Below are 16,010 nucleotides of genomic sequence, written 5' to 3' on the forward strand. Positions count from 1 at the left end.
TTCAAAGAAATTAATTGTAGGGTTAGTCTTTCCTCCTTTCATCACTTTATAAGCAAACAGAATTGTGAATACAGTTAATTCTACTGTAAATGAAAACAGACTCATTTTTAGTGTCATATTATTTTTACTTAATAAAAACTTTAATCATTTATTACCTGGATCCAGATCACATATATTGTGAAGAGCAATGGTCTGTGAGAATACAAAAACAATTCTGAACAATATAGCTCTGACAAAGGAGACATGAATGTTTTTCTAAATATGGGTATGATTCAAACAGACAAGTGCAGATAAATCTACATGAATATTGTATCTGGTTCATTGAGTGGCTTATAATTTTGAAATTGTCTCATATTAGCAAATATATAAACACTGGCAGAAAACAAAAAAAGTAGCACATTTCTTTTAAGTGCAGTTGCTTCTAGCTCACATGAGAGAACCATGATTATATTCTTCATGAAGCAAACTTCTTATTCATACAAAGTAGTTAACTACTAACTCTTCCTCATGGGAAGATAATTTTTTACCTAAAAAGAGATTAACAAATATCTTAGTGAGCAGAAACACACAAATGCTCAGTACAGTAATTCCTCTTGCAATCATGTTTTGAAAATAAAGTATGTCAAACTCAGAGAATCTGCTATAGTCAAAGTTATGATAATTATATTGCAATTCACCTTTAGAGATGAGGTTTTACCAAATAGTACTTTATATTCAGACATGCAATAGTCACTATCCAAACATATTTAAACATATGAAATGTGTTCTCATATTGAGAAAAACCTTGTAATTATTTTTTCAAACCCTACCATGTAATGAGAAATTGTCTAACCAGGTAATGCATAATATGACAAGCTTGATTACGGCTTATTTAAGAAAAAAATTGTAGTCAGGGATGTAGCTCAATGACGCAGCACATGCCTGGCAAGAATAAGGTCCTGAGTTCGATCCTCTACACACACACACACACACACACACTCAAAGTGAATGGTAAAGAATTGTAGTCAGAGAAAGGGAGAAATTCAGTTTCATCAAATTATTACTATTACTTTGATTTGTAAATAATAATAAGCTCTGGAAATAAACAAGTTTTTTCATTTTTCCTTTCTTCTGTTTCTTCTGTTACAACCATTTCCTTTTAGTCAATTTTAAGGGAAGTTTCTTAATGTTCTGTATTTATATTCTTTAAAACGTGATACTCAAGCTAAACAACAAAACTTTAAGTTTTCATTTTAAAATATTTTATGTGAGAGATTATTTTGGTCATTTTATATTAAAATTTCCTTGTAATAATTTGAAGAGGAAAAGTTCAGAAATATTTTGACACGTTTTACAACTCTAACCAGTCTTATGCATTCCTTAAGTTTATCAGAAAGTAATATATGTTTAGGATTTATCAGGACTGTCATCGTGTAACAGGACATTTCTTCTGGTGTGCTGTTAACGAACCTACAAAGTTATTTGTTGAAAATCAACATTTAAAAATAAAAATTTAATTTAAAAAGTCATGGAAATATATTCTTTTGATGGTATATAAAATATTTCAAATCAAACATCAGTATAGTGAATCATTAAACATTTATATTTAGACATAATGATTTACAGCATACTGTCATAACATAGATTTTTATTTTACACCTAAGTTTATAAACTGTAAATTAACTGCAAAAGCCCATGTGGTCAGTCAATATCAATAGCAGTCGTACAACAAAGTAGCAAAATCAGATTTTACATTTTTAAGTACCCATGTATAGATTTCATACTCCATAGTTGGTGATCTTTTCAGAAGTGATTTGCCTACATTCAAATTGCAATGGACCCCATCAAAGATAAGCTGTGTGTTTTCATCATGAGTGTGAAAATATAATCACCAATCAGAAACCTTCACATTCTCCAAATCACTTGCATTTCACATTTCCCTTCACGTTGAGGAATTTTATATGGGGAGCATTTCTTGCTCACCTCCTTACTTTCCTTTCAATTGTTTGTAATACATTAACTGAAACTCCTTTTAGGTATGCGACAAACATCGCAGTGCTGAAATGCATTATAGGAGGGTCCGTTCATTTTTAGAATTGTCTTAGACGTCAAATTGACCCATAAATCCACAGACTGCTTCCCAACTCCTGCCACTGTGACATCTCCCTCTGTACCCTCTGCCCACTTAGACAATACCGTCTCCCTTTTATAATTCCTCCGCTTTCTCTGTTTGCTTCACTTTTTTTCCCCTATTGGCATCAACATTTCTTCAAACCTGAGCTTTGAGGTGAGTTTTTCGACCTAACTCGACTGTGATAGCCCATGCCCCTTCAAGAAATAAAATGGTGATGAGACTATAACGAAGAGTATGGATTACAAAAGTTGACACCCTCCGATACGTTTCCAAGCGCGCCCTTAACAAACACTAAAGCATCCTGGCTTCTGTTTTTGGTTTTTGTTTTTTTTTTGCCTGTTTAGCCTCTTCCACCTGCGAGCAGTGGAGGGATTTTTGTTGTCCACTAACCCCCTCTAGCGCCGAAGTAGCAGCATCCGCGCCGCTGCTGCCAAGCGGGCGAGCGCTAGGCTTGGAGAGCTCCGCTGCGCTAGCCGCTACTCCAGCCCGGCCCTCTCGGCAGTGGAGGAGAGCGTGGGGACTGCAGACCCTGAGAACCCCTCTCCAGCAGCACGCGTAGAGCTCTGGGCTGCGGCTTGGAGTGACCGGAGCCCAGGAAACAGCAGGGACTGAGAGGGGCGTCTCGCGCGGAGAGGTTCAGCCCACCGCGCTCTGGGCGCCGCTGTGAACCTCAGCCTTCGGGCAGGTCGGAGCACACAGACCAACGCCGCCACGTCTGAGGCGCTCAAGACCCCCCCAATCCCAGCACCACGGGGCGACGATGCTCATGACCTCCACGGCGGAGTCGTCGCCGCACCGAGACGCGAAGACCTCCGAGGGCCCGGGTGCCAGGTGCCTCGGGTCCAGTCTCCTGTGACTCCCCTTTGCTGCTTCCTCCCCCTCATCGCTGCCCAAGGACTCGCGGCAGCGGAGGCGGCCAAGGGGCCGAGTGCCTCCCCTTGCCTGGCAAGTTTGGGTGACTGACGCTGAGCAGCGGCCGGGCTGACCACCTTTGGCGCCAGGCTCTGCCCGTGACCCGGAGCGGTGGCCCACAACACTCACCCCCTCCAGCGGCGGAAATGTGAGGAAGTAAGGACCAGGCAGGGGCAGGAGCTGACTGGTCTTAAAACGGTCAGCGTTGCTGCCGCGAAATGGGGGGCTAAGTGCTCTAGGGACTAAGTGCGGCCTCGGAGATGCCGGGAAGGCGGCTCGCACTGCCGGGGCGCGGCGCGCGTGCGGCCGAGTTGGAGGCCCCCGCCCTGCCCACGGCTGCAGACGCCGCTCAGGCGAGGGGCTGAGCGCTCAGGCGAAGCTCGCCCGGACCCTTAGGCGCCCGGCCCTCCCCGCTGCGGCCGGAGGAAAGTTCTCGCGGCCCCCGCGCCTCTCCACAGCTGCTGCGCGGCGTCTGCTCCGCACAGCCCACTTCAGTCCGGAGAGGCGCTCGGGCCGCTCGCGCGGCGCGAACCACCTGGGCACCCCCCCACCTCATCCCTGAAGCTAGTCGTCCTCCCCCGCCCCCAAACCACAGCCGAGCTCTTTCTGCGCGCGCGCTCTCCCGGGCCCAAGCGAATAGTCCTCGTGCGGGTAGGACACGGTGGTGAATGCGATTCCCCTCGCCTCCATCCGCCACGAGCTCCCCGGCGCCGCAGGCAACGTCAGCCTCCGACGCAGCTGTGCCTGCACCTGGGCAGCCTGGACCCTCGTGCCCCGCTCCCGGGGCCTCGCGCAGGGGGGCTCCCCAGGACTCCCCCTGCGGGCTGGGTGGAGGAGGAGGAAGAGGAGGAAGAGGAAGACGTGGAAAACGTGGACCAGGACCCCCACCCTACCCAGAACACTTGGCCGCTCTACTGCCACTTCTTTTATAGAGCGAGGAGAGGAGAGCCAGCGAGAGCCATGGGGGGCTGCGAAGTCCGAGAATTTCTTTGGCAATTTAGTTTCTTTTTGCCTCTGATGACAGCTTGGCCAGGCTGCTGTAGTCACGTCTCCAACAACCAAGGTAAGGGACGGGGTCAGGAGCGGGAGGGGCAGCAGGAGGATTGTGCTTTGAGCGCTGGTGTATTGGCCTGCACGGCTAACTTCGTCTAGGGTCCGCTTCTCTAGGGCTCGTCCTATGAGAGGGTCGAGTGTGTTCCCTGACCAGAGCACCCTGTCTACACCTCCCGGGACGGCGGCCCTCGGGGCTACAATCCCATATGCTTCCAGATTTCTTTAAATGGGTACATGAGCATTAGTAGCACATGGGTCTCTTCACAGGCTAGGGGCTGCCAATCCCCTACCCCCACGGTGCGCAGCTTCAGCCGGAGGTCAGGCTCCTTGGCACAGACTTAATGGAGAACTCTGCCTATTGGCGGTTGCACACAACAGGGTAAGATTTGGATTCTCCAAATAACGCTGGACCAGTTATCAGCCTTGTGCCTCCAGTAACTCTGACTCCTGGGCCCATTCTCACCCCTCGAACCCAGTCTACCATCTAAATCACAGAATATAGACTCCTTCGAAATTATTACTGGACTAAGTTCTCATAGATCTGTGTTGTGGTTTCTATTTCTTGAGAGAGGGAAGTATATATGTGTTGAGTGTCAATTTCCAAGTTGTGCATATCCTATTCAAAAAGTCAGACAAATATCAGATTTTGGAGGGCTTTGTGTTCCTTGGGTAAAGTGCGGGCAAGAAGTGGAAAACACTTAAAATCCTTGAGCATTTTCTTTCCTTCTAGTCAAACAATCTTTACAAAACATATCACTTTGAATTTCTGTTATGAGTATTTAAAGATCTACAAAAATATCATTGGCATATTCTAAATCCCTTTAGACTAACGAACAACCATAAAAAGTTTTGCAGCATGTAAGGGCTGGATGCTCTCACTGTACTGTGATGTCTGCCAATGTACTGTATCACCTGTTATGTGAAGTTTACCAAAGACTTTAAATATAAACACATGTGGTCAGTCATAGTTGCCAATTAACATACAATTCATGTATTTCAAGGTCTTGAATTAATTTGCAGATGTAAAAGTGGAGGTCAGATGACTTGAGATTCTATACTACAGTGTATATATGAAAGGGAGAAGGCTGAGATGAAGCAAGTAAAACAGTACAGACATTTTTCGGAAACTTGTACTACCATGTAATTTTTTCTAATAAATATTTTATATGGAATTCAGAATTATTATTCACTTCTCATTTATACAATAACTTTTGGAATGTTTTACTAATTATTGTTTTTCACCTGACAGACTTTACCCACAAATGCATGTGAATTTGGAAACCATACATAACCCCTATGATTTCGAAAATACATTCCATAATATGACAACTATAGTGCCATATACCTTCATACCATGTCCTTCATTTGTTTTCCAGGACTCTTGGTATTAATTATCGAAGAGGTAGCTATTTTACCTCAAAAAGAAAAGAAGGTTTTTAAAATAATGTAATTTTTTACTTGACCTTTTTTATTATGAGAGAAAACAATTTTTAATACTTGGAATGTCTGACATTTATATTATTAAGCTTTGTATCATTGTCTATGGATACTAAAGGGATGTATTCTTTGAGAATCAAGTTTGCTAAAAGTTTTTTAACAGTTGTTCCCATGTAACAATTTTTCTAAACATTTAGTACCTTTGAAGCTTTAACAACCACATGGGCCCTGGGTTTACTAATATAAATACAACATATATGTGAATTGCCACATTGCTCAAGTGCCATTCTGTCAAAACATGTCATACTAAAGTATGACTTTTCAGATATTTATATTAAAGAGCCAACTGATGTTATTTTGTAACTTCTTCAGATAGTTTTTATCTATTTTCATGACTTCATGCAATTTAATGTTTTACATAAAATAAATACCCAATATATATATAGTTTATTTTTCTAAAGTAGCTTAAGTTAATGTTGAATGAGTATTACACAATTTTTCCATCAGTTAAATAGGATTGTTAGATATTATCTATTAAAACTTATAATTTGTATTAATATACTGAAAATATAGGTTTTGCTTAAGAATACACTTCGATAAAAAAATACCTAAAGGTTAAATTGTATGTTATTTGTGTTCTTCAAAACAAAATTGTAGAGAACGTATGATCATATTTTTTCATTAGTCACAGATGATTATTTATATTATTTTTTTTCTTTTGGTTTGTTTTTTGTTTGCACTACCTCCAAGGCCTTCACACTGAGCTATATCTCCACCCTTTATAAAAATTATTTTTGAGTTAGGGTCTTACTATAAAGTGCTTCTTACAACCTAAATTATAGTGATTAGAAATTGTGCCTGATAAATGTAGTTAAGTTTTAAATACTGAAGACATCACACAAATGGTTAAATATCATCCTATTAGTATTTTCCTTATGAACATTTTAGGGATATTTTTCAATTTGTAATTTCATGAATACTTAAATCAATTTTTGTACATCTGAAATATGGGACATTACAAAATTATATATCCAGGGAGGAAAGATTAATGTCACATATAAGTTAAATTTCTTATACACATGAAATACATGATTATTTTCAAAAAGAAAGTTTTGATAATCCTAGTAATTTTCACTAATGTTTTTTAAAACTTGTTTATGGAGGATAAAATTGCATTTTTATGTATCCTTGATTAAGGACCTTGACAGATTTTTAATGTTATTATCTACTTTTACCAAATTATGTAAAACCATGGCAAAAAGAGTGGATTAATTCCCTTCACCCCTTTCTTCTAATTCCTGTTTCTATAACATAGGCAGGGTCAAATAATGACAATGAGAAGAAAATTGAACTGCCTCACTTCTTTAACATGATACTAACAGTAATGTGACTATAGGAAGGACCTCTTATCTTCCAACTGACTGTAAAGCTGTGCATTGTATATCAAAATAAATCAATTTTACTCTACTACCCAAACCTCCCTGAATCAATCAGAAAGTAATGGTTCTTCCTAGATCACTTCTAAGTGAAATCATGGTTTGTATTAATATCTTATTCCATTAATTTTCCCTATATTTAAAATGGTATTAGTTATTTGTAATTTATTTAAAATCAAATTTTATCTTCTCAAGATATATAACATTTCATTTTTGTATTGGGCTCTTGGGTAAATACAAAACAGTCGTGCTTCGTGTGCAAGTTAACCATGTATATCAGTTACAATGGTTAGTAGCCACCAGGGATCCATTTATTTAAAGTTTACTCTGCTTTAGCAAAAAAAAATTATACCTTAAACGAATTGACATGTCTCTCAGAGTATACTCATATATACGAAAATAATGACAGGGGTAGTTCATTAAGTCCAGAAAGGGTTTGGGAATGTAAGTCACAATATATGTCAACAAAATCCTAGCAAGTCTCTTATTTGTACCCTTCATTCAACATATTTTTTTGAGGATAAACATAGTGGAGATTAATGTATATATCTCAATAATTGAAATAGTTTGAATTTGCTCAATGTAAATTGTTAGTAATCTAAACTCATACAGAAAGATTAAATTGCTTATACATCTACAGCATTCTATTAAATTTATGATTTCAATAGACCTCGTTTCAATAGACCTCAAGTTGAAAATATATTACATTTGCCCTTGCCTTATCTTTTCATGAATATAAAATTTAGGTGAAGAAAAATGTGTAAGGCATGCAGACATATTTTGTGTCCTTATGGACAAGTGTGTCCTTATGGCTAAGTATATAAAAAAAATGGTTGTTAAAATTCTGTAGAACAACGAATGAAAGCAGTGAGGTATAGTAACTGGAATGGGAAAGTTGGAAATGCATGTGCTTTGGGATGATATTTAGGCCTCATTCTCAGGGAAGAAAAAGAACTAAATGTGAGGAGTAGGAAGAAGTCCATTAAAGGTAGAGGAAATGGCCTGAGGAAAAGAGAAATGAGCTTGACGTATTTGAAGAATGGAGTCCAATGTAAGTGGAATTTACCAAGCAAGGCAGAGAGTTGCAGAAAGTGAGGTTTGAAACTTAGTAACCAGATTCTATGAAGTATAAAAACAACAACAACAACAACAAACACGGAAGTTGAATTTTTGTATTACCCCAAGAAAAATGTGAATTGGAAGATTTTCACCAATAAGTAAAATGAGCCATTTTACATTTTAAGAGTACTGTGACTAATGAGCAAAGAGATGATCAGAAAATGGGAGAATAGGATGAAGAGTCCCGTATACTTATAGTTGAAGGGTGATCATTGTGGCTTTCAGTGGAAAGGGACAACAGGTAGAACTGAGCTACATTTTATAGGTAGGATTTATAGTGCTGTCTTGATTCTACAATAAAATACAGTGGTACCTCAGTTCATGAACACTTTTGTTTGCAGTTTGGTTCACAAACAGAAGTGTTTGGCAAAATTTTGTTTTTGTTTGCAGCTCTGCATCGGGTGAAAACATGACTGTGGCCATCTTTCCCATTCAAACACGAATGTGGCCATCTTTTCCAAAGCTCTAGAACAGAGTTCGTGAACTGAGATACCACTGTAAAAATAGAAATTGAACATTCTTTTAATTTTCTTTTCAAGGACCTCAAGTATTTCGTTACTATGACCTTGCTATATAATTATTGACAAAACAGGTGATAAATGCGATAAAGCAAAACTACGTGACAAGTATGGGATGCTCCTTTCCCATTTTACTTAGTTAAGATTATCATTTAAAACATAATCCTAACAGTACAATGTTGCTGTTTCAAACAATTATAAAATATGTCCACCCATGTTGGAAATAAACCCTCAGTAACCACATGACAAATGTCAGCCACCATGCTAACTGCTGAGGCTACAGTCATGATTATCTTACAAAGGCCATTCTTTAGAGGCTTGGTTCTCTGTTACTGGTACATATCTTTAAGTAATTGATGTTTACTTTTAAATTACAGTACTTGATGGGTTTTGGAAGATGAAGAGTAATACAGTAATTGAGCATGGATGAGAGAAAAAGGAGTAAAGAAATACTATCTACATTTTTACTTGTAAATGGCTTCATGAGAATCTTGTTAACTTTATGTTAACAGATGTTTTAATTATGTGAAAATATAGTGAGAAAGTATACATTTTCAAAATGTACAGTATTTGTTCCTACAAAAAGTATTTCGCATATTCAGTGAATTTCTGTAGACTGATATGTGAAGTGAACTTTTGTGATATTACAATAATATAATAATATTAATATAACAATAATCTGTTGTTTAAAGAAGATTAATTTTTAAAAATAATTCCAGCTGAAGATGAAGGTTTCAAGTTTCAAATACTAGTGAGCAGATGTCCTTAAATGGGTATGAAAGTATGTGTTCTCTCAACTCATGTTCTGAATAATTGTATATCCAGCTACTTTCTCAAGTCTTCTAGCTATTGATCTATTTTGGTGACCTGTGGTTGGTGGATTAGTTGAAAATCATTGCTCTTCCTTCTATCTCATTTAAAAAAACCTCAGGTATAAAGGTGAACTTTTTGATCATAGGAGATACAAAATAATATAATTATATGGCCTTAGAAAAATGGATGCTAAGGAAATAGAACCACTTAATCTGTTATTTTGCTTTTATAATTTAGATAGTTTTGTGGATATCTAGATCTGATAAAAATAAGCATTTTATATAATTATATACATTTTTATTATGTTAATTTATTAGTAATAGTAGGATAATTATGTTTTTTCACTTGATTCTAATATACTCTAATACTTGTATTTTGTAATATATGAGCTTTGAAAGTAGTTACACATTCTTTGAACAGCACATCGGGTGTAGCATCTAGAATAGGAACAAGTGCTTGTTAATATTAAAATTACACAGAATTTAAAATACATATAGAAATATACCTACTTACGGGAATTGTAATTAAATATATTTTGAAGAGGTTAATAAAAAGAAATATGTTGTTATCTAGAAAATAAAAACCCATTCATTGTATTATCATTTATTACAAAAGAATTATCTGAACATAATTGAAATGATTGCCTCCAAATTTGAGTTGAATTATGTCCTAATGTTACCTTAATTTTTCCTTTTATTTTATTTTATTTTATTTTATTTATTTATTTTTGGTACAAGGGATCGAACTCGGGACCTTGTGCTTGCTAGGCAGACAGCAGAACCACTGAGCTAAATCCTCGGCCCAATTTTTCCTTTTAAAGACAAATATTTTCACTTTTAATGTTGCTATGATAATTTAGTATTGCTAAAATAATTTTAATCAAATATTTAGAGAATTCACCTGGGTAGAGGCCAGTAAAGAAGGTATTCAGAGAATTAATATCTTACATAATGAAATTGATTTTTAAATATAATGTGTTACCTAAGTATCAACAAACATATGAAAGATCAGAGAAAAATGGAAGAGGAGAAAAGCTTCATCATGGCACTATTTTTAAAATGAGCCTGTTGTTTAAGGATTTTCTGTGGTAATATATATATAGAATAAAATACTCTGATTAACGTCCGTTGATTTCTGTGGCTATTAAAGAAACTATTAGTTGAAACAATTTTTTCAACATTGAAAATTTCTTTTATTTTTCTCTGAAATTAAAGTATACATAAAAAATGTTTACCTTGTGAATGAAAGTTGAAATAATTACAGTAGTTCTTGTCATTAAATATGATGACAAATAACTGAGCAAACTGTTAGATTCCAGGGCACAAAATCATAAATCATTTGCATAGGCTTCTGAAATAAAATGAAATCTATTATGTTTTGATCCTTCTATAAGCAATCAATGTAATGCCAAAAAAATCCAAGATTCTAATACCAAGAAAAGTTTTACAATGCTAGATCATTAAATGAAGGGAAACAACTGTCACCTTGGCTACTTTTTAATGCTCATTTTAATGAAGGAGCAGTTGCAAAGAGATTTTAATTTAAGCAAAAATAAAAACCTGGAAAATTTGGAAGTGTATTCTGTCAGTATATTAATGCGATTTTTAAAAAGTTAAAGTCATGTTCCAATTATTTTATACCATGCTACCACGAAAAATACATAAAATACAGTAATTTGTCATCTTATAGTGTTATAAAAACTTTATAAATTAGAGAAAATGTAGCTGATCCAGGTTATGAGTTTATTTTAGTAATTTCTTTAATAAAAATTGCACATAGAAAAACCTTTGTTATGTTCACTAGTTTATGAGCACAAAACTGTTGATGCATCCCTTTTTAATTTTTGTAGATGCCTAGTAACTAGAAATATGGAAATTTAAGGTTTTAATTTAAATATTAACATTCTAAAATTATAATAGATTTATTAAAACTAAATGATATTTTTCCTACCAATGATACCAAGCCTTAAAATCAATTTTTTTTTTTTTTTTTTGTACAGGGGATCAAACTCGGGACCTTGCGCTTGCGAGGCAGGCAGCAGAACCACTGAGCTAAATCCCCAGCCCTCAAATAAATTTTTAAACATGATTCTATTATAGATTCTCAAATATATCTTCATTCTAATACATACTTACCTTTGGTGTTTTTTATTCAATTTTTATTTTGTTGTTTAGAAAAAGCACTTTACTTCTCAATCTCTTGATTTATTTATATACTTTCCAGAATTTTCAAACAGGTTCAATTTCATTTATTTATTCATTTTTTATGTATTCAGTTTGTAAATGAAATACCGTATATTGACATATTTCTTTCCTGGGCTGGGCACAGGAAATATAAAGCTGGACTACTGCCCCAACTTCTGGGAGTTTAAGATTTAGCTTATGAAGCTTTTTATATGTCAGTGAATAATTAAAACATTAATGTGTACATCAAAATATTTAGCAGTTTTACAGATTTGAACAAATGTTTAGAGAGAGAAAAATACTATTCTTAAGGATCTATGAATCAATATATGGAGTCAATGAGAATAAATACTCAATGTATTCATCACAGTCGTATATTGGATATGATTTTTTGTGACTACTGGAAATGAAATAAAATCTGTCCCATTCTCAGGACAGTGTTATAAAATTGAAGAGATATGCCCAATATCAGAACACAAGCAATATAGCAAAGATGAAATGAAGTGAAATAATAGAAATTTCACAAACAACCTTGTGTTATACATGAGAAATTGCAATGAGTCTCACATTTATCAGGTTTATCATCATGTATATGTAAAAATAATGAGAATTAAGATGGGTAATTCCTCTGGAGACTTCAATTTTTAAATAAATTGGATTAGTTTTTTCTGCATTGAAAGATTAACACATTCTGAATTTAAAAATAAAAATCCAAATGAATAATTTGTACATTGGGCATAGAATGTGTAGGTACATGGTATGATTTGGTTTTCTATTAAAAATTTCATTTTAATCCTTAAAAATACTGATGAGTTTGCCTTTAAAAATATAAAAGCAGAAAATTATATTTTAATAGGTTATATATGGCCTAGTCTATTACTTATTTTAACATTTAAATAAGTATAAAATTGACAATAACCCTGTGGTTTACTTATATGTAATTTAAAATATTTCTTTGAAGTATAACTTACCATCTCCTCTCATGTAAAATTCTTGCTTTATTGTAACTTTCTCTTTCCTGAATTTATTACATTTTGTTTTTAGCAGTGTTTCAGAATTTGGAAATTACTGGTATTCCTTAATATTTTTCTTTGGAAATTAGTTAAATTGCAGTTTGATAGATCCTCCACTTTATAGTTGAGAAATATTCATCTAGAAGCGCGTAGATGTAGAAACTGCTGCCAGGACTTGGTATTTCTAAGCAAAAAATTCAATAGCAGATTACCCATGATTAGCTGTTGACATTTAAATTTGTACATTTAGAATGTCAAAAAGCACTGAAAACTATCAATCTAGTTTCTAAATTACAATAATACTCCTATTTTCAAGTCCAACATTTTTGGTCCTCCCTTTCCCCATAAAAAAAGATATAGTTTTTCTAAAGTAATTATAATTATAGATCTCTTGATAAAAGTGATGAAAGTTAAAAAATTAATTGAAAAATTAGCAATCTGTTGATAAAGCTAGTTGATTAATAATCAGTTTGCCTGCATACAAGTTTATCATACATACATTTTTAATTGATGTATTTATTGTCCAAATGTAATATTACCATGTTCAATTCAGTTGCTTTCTACTTCCATTTTAAAGTATAAACTTGATCCAGTCCAATTCAATGGTAGAGAATATTTTATATGAATTGACTTTTTATTTTATCTCTGTCAGCTGTCCTTAAATTGAAATACTTACAGTTTTACTTTTATTATGTTAAATTCTTAATATACAAATTACATATGTCACATTAATTCCAGGTATTTCTCCCCAGTTGGCTTTTAATTATTTTTATTATTGTTTGGACAGCAAGATGGACTTCAGCCCACACTAGTGTTTCCTATTCAGCATTCTTTCCCTTCTGAGATTTGCTTCTGAAGAACTCTCATGCATACATTGATGAATAGGTAACTGGGAAATAAAACACCCATTTAGCAATCACTGTAAAAGGAGCTTGTGCACTAATCATAAACTTCCTGATAAGAGGTCAGTTGTAGAATTATAACTAATGGACCATATTCTTAAATGGTGTTTCTTACCTTCCAATTTAAATCCAAATCATCCAAATTCACTTGCCTGATATTGACATGAACAAGAATGGCTGATAGCTGGTTGGTTATAAGTGGAAGAGAGAGAATGGGAAAGGTAATGTTAAACCTAGAAGGAGCATTAACCACAGAGAGAGAGGCCGACAGAAAAGTAGATGCACATGGCTTCACTGCAGGAGTTCTGGAGTCTTAAACAGCCCACATATATAGTAATTAATATTCTCCACCTCTGAGAAACATCTTGACTAGAAAAAGTTAGAACATAATTGAAATTGGGTTGAGAATTGCCTAAAAGTTTAGGACCAATCTCTAGGTGAAAGCAAATTTCATCATTCAGAACTCAATACATTGGTGGAGGAATTTACAGCTGTTTTGTTTTGTTTTGTTTTGTTTTGTTGTGGTACTGGTATCAAATCCAGGCAGCCTGTATGACTGAGCTACATCCATAGCTCTTTTTATTTTTGAGATTGTTGTCCAGGCAATCCTCCTTAGCCTCGCTAGTAGCTGGGATTACACAGGTGTGCCACTGCACCCACATGCAAATTGAAGTTTTATGTTTATTGAACTCTTTCTCAGTTAATTTTGTGTGTTCTTTTGTTTGGTTGATTTTGGAGCTAGTGATTGAACCCAGGGCCTGCTGCATATCAAACATGCCTGTACTACTGAGCCATATACCTGTCCAATTTTATGCAATTTTTAACGTGTAGAGATTTTTTGGCCATTCTTTTAATTGCATTTTCTGGGTATGTTATAGCTTCAGGTTAATATATTATTCCTCAAAGAATGTCCTGATGGCAAACATTTGTTTTGAAGATGTAAGTGTTAAAAAAGCAATTAAACAGAGTGTTGAAAAATGTTCCTACACTTGGATCTGTTCCTTTCACTTTTATAAATTTAAGAGAAATGACAAAAGGCCAAGATTTATATATGAGAATTTTCATTACAGCCTTATTTATAAAATGAAGAATCAGAATCAAAGTAAATGTTCTCAAATAGGAAAGTCTTAGAAATCTTCCTTTATTAAAAAAATGCCTTAAATGAGGATATGGGACTCCATAGAAGTGGCCAAATTCCTCATGAAGTAAGGGAAAGAATTTGGTTTGTAACAGAGAACATCAGAAGTGTTACATGGAAGCAATGAAAGAAGCCTTGCAAAAGGAACAATGGAAATTTTGGTGGACTAGATGGAAATTTTGGGACTAGAGTGGCCAAGGTTAAAATGATTATTATTCTAGTTCCAGTTATTTTGGAAGCTGAAATGTTAACTATTGTCCGCACCATATTCATCTTGAATATTTCATTAGTCTGTTATATTCTGTAACACAGAAAATAGAAGTAAATGTTAAGAAAAGTTTGATTATCTCCCACACCCACCCCACAAAAAAACTAAATATATCAGAGCTTTAGCAAAATGGAGTTTTGTAAGGACTTTCTCTGACTTTGTAGGCTATTTTGTGTAGCAGCTGGTTCAGGAATTCTGTTCCCATCTTGAGGTCAGGCTCTAATTCTTTCCAAATAGGTAACATGGATCTACCTAGTGTGACAGCATCCCCATAGCAAATTCACAGAGGGCAAAGAAACTAGGTCAGGAAATAGATCCCTATATCATCTTATAGAGAAGTTCTAAACTCAGACTATATTTACTGGCTGAGTTTTGGAGCTTGGAAGTTATCCCAGCCCAACTCTATAATGGTTGTAAAGGAGAACACACGGTAGCTTGCTGACAATGCACCTCACACATCTTGCAGGACAGGTAAGTGTCATTTTCTTTTTGTAAAAAATATTAAGTAGTTTCATTTGAGTTAACAGATCCTTTTTTTTAATTTGATGGATATAGAAACAGGTTATTGATTTTATATTTGACAAGCTTACATAAAGGGGAAAAACAGTACAGAAAAAAAGGGAGTATAATTAAATATAATTCTTATTTTATAGATAAAATAGAGAATAAGTAAATATCTTGGAGTCACAGAACTAGTACAGTGAGGACTAAAACTCTAGGCAGTTTAGTTTTTGTCAAAATCTGTGTTTTCTGTGGTTGAATGTTGCCTTCCTCATACAACTGTTAGAAGTAGCTGGATTCGGCATGTGCGCTCATGAGTACTTAGAACTAAAAATGTATGGTCAGTTGAGTTGCTTGTTCTGTTATTTGATACTACTAAAATCTTAAATATCATTATTCTACAATTGAAGAGTGTTTCTTCTTAAAACTAAGTGCATAGATACCTATGGCACAAGTATTATCTTCCCATCTCAAGTGTACATAGAAGTAGTATCTGTTCCTGCTAACCATTTTCTTCTCAAACTTCTGATTTGAATATTTAAATTCTAATCAAATAAATATAAATTAGTATAACGATCATGTATAGAAATTCAGAATAAGTTTT

General features: G+C 35.3%; 1 protein-coding gene across 1 annotated transcript in view; it reads left to right on the forward strand.

Moving 5' to 3' along the window:
- Window positions 1-3,346: 3,346 nt before the first annotated feature.
- Window positions 3,347-16,010, forward strand: part of Epha6 (EPH receptor A6) — a 916,320-nt gene continuing 903,656 nt past the window's right edge. The window contains 2 exon segments of the mRNA XM_021238833.2: window positions 3,347-3,828; window positions 3,830-4,088. Of these exon segments, the coding sequence (XP_021094492.1) occupies window positions 3,694-3,828; window positions 3,830-4,088 (394 nt within the window). The 5' untranslated portion in view covers window positions 3,347-3,693.

This window comes from Heterocephalus glaber, unplaced genomic scaffold (genome assembly GCF_053883595.1).
Source record: "Heterocephalus glaber isolate CG9 unplaced genomic scaffold, H.glaber_assembly_v1.0 deba00000122, whole genome shotgun sequence".
Classification (NCBI taxonomy): domain Eukaryota; kingdom Metazoa; phylum Chordata; class Mammalia; order Rodentia; family Bathyergidae; genus Heterocephalus; species Heterocephalus glaber.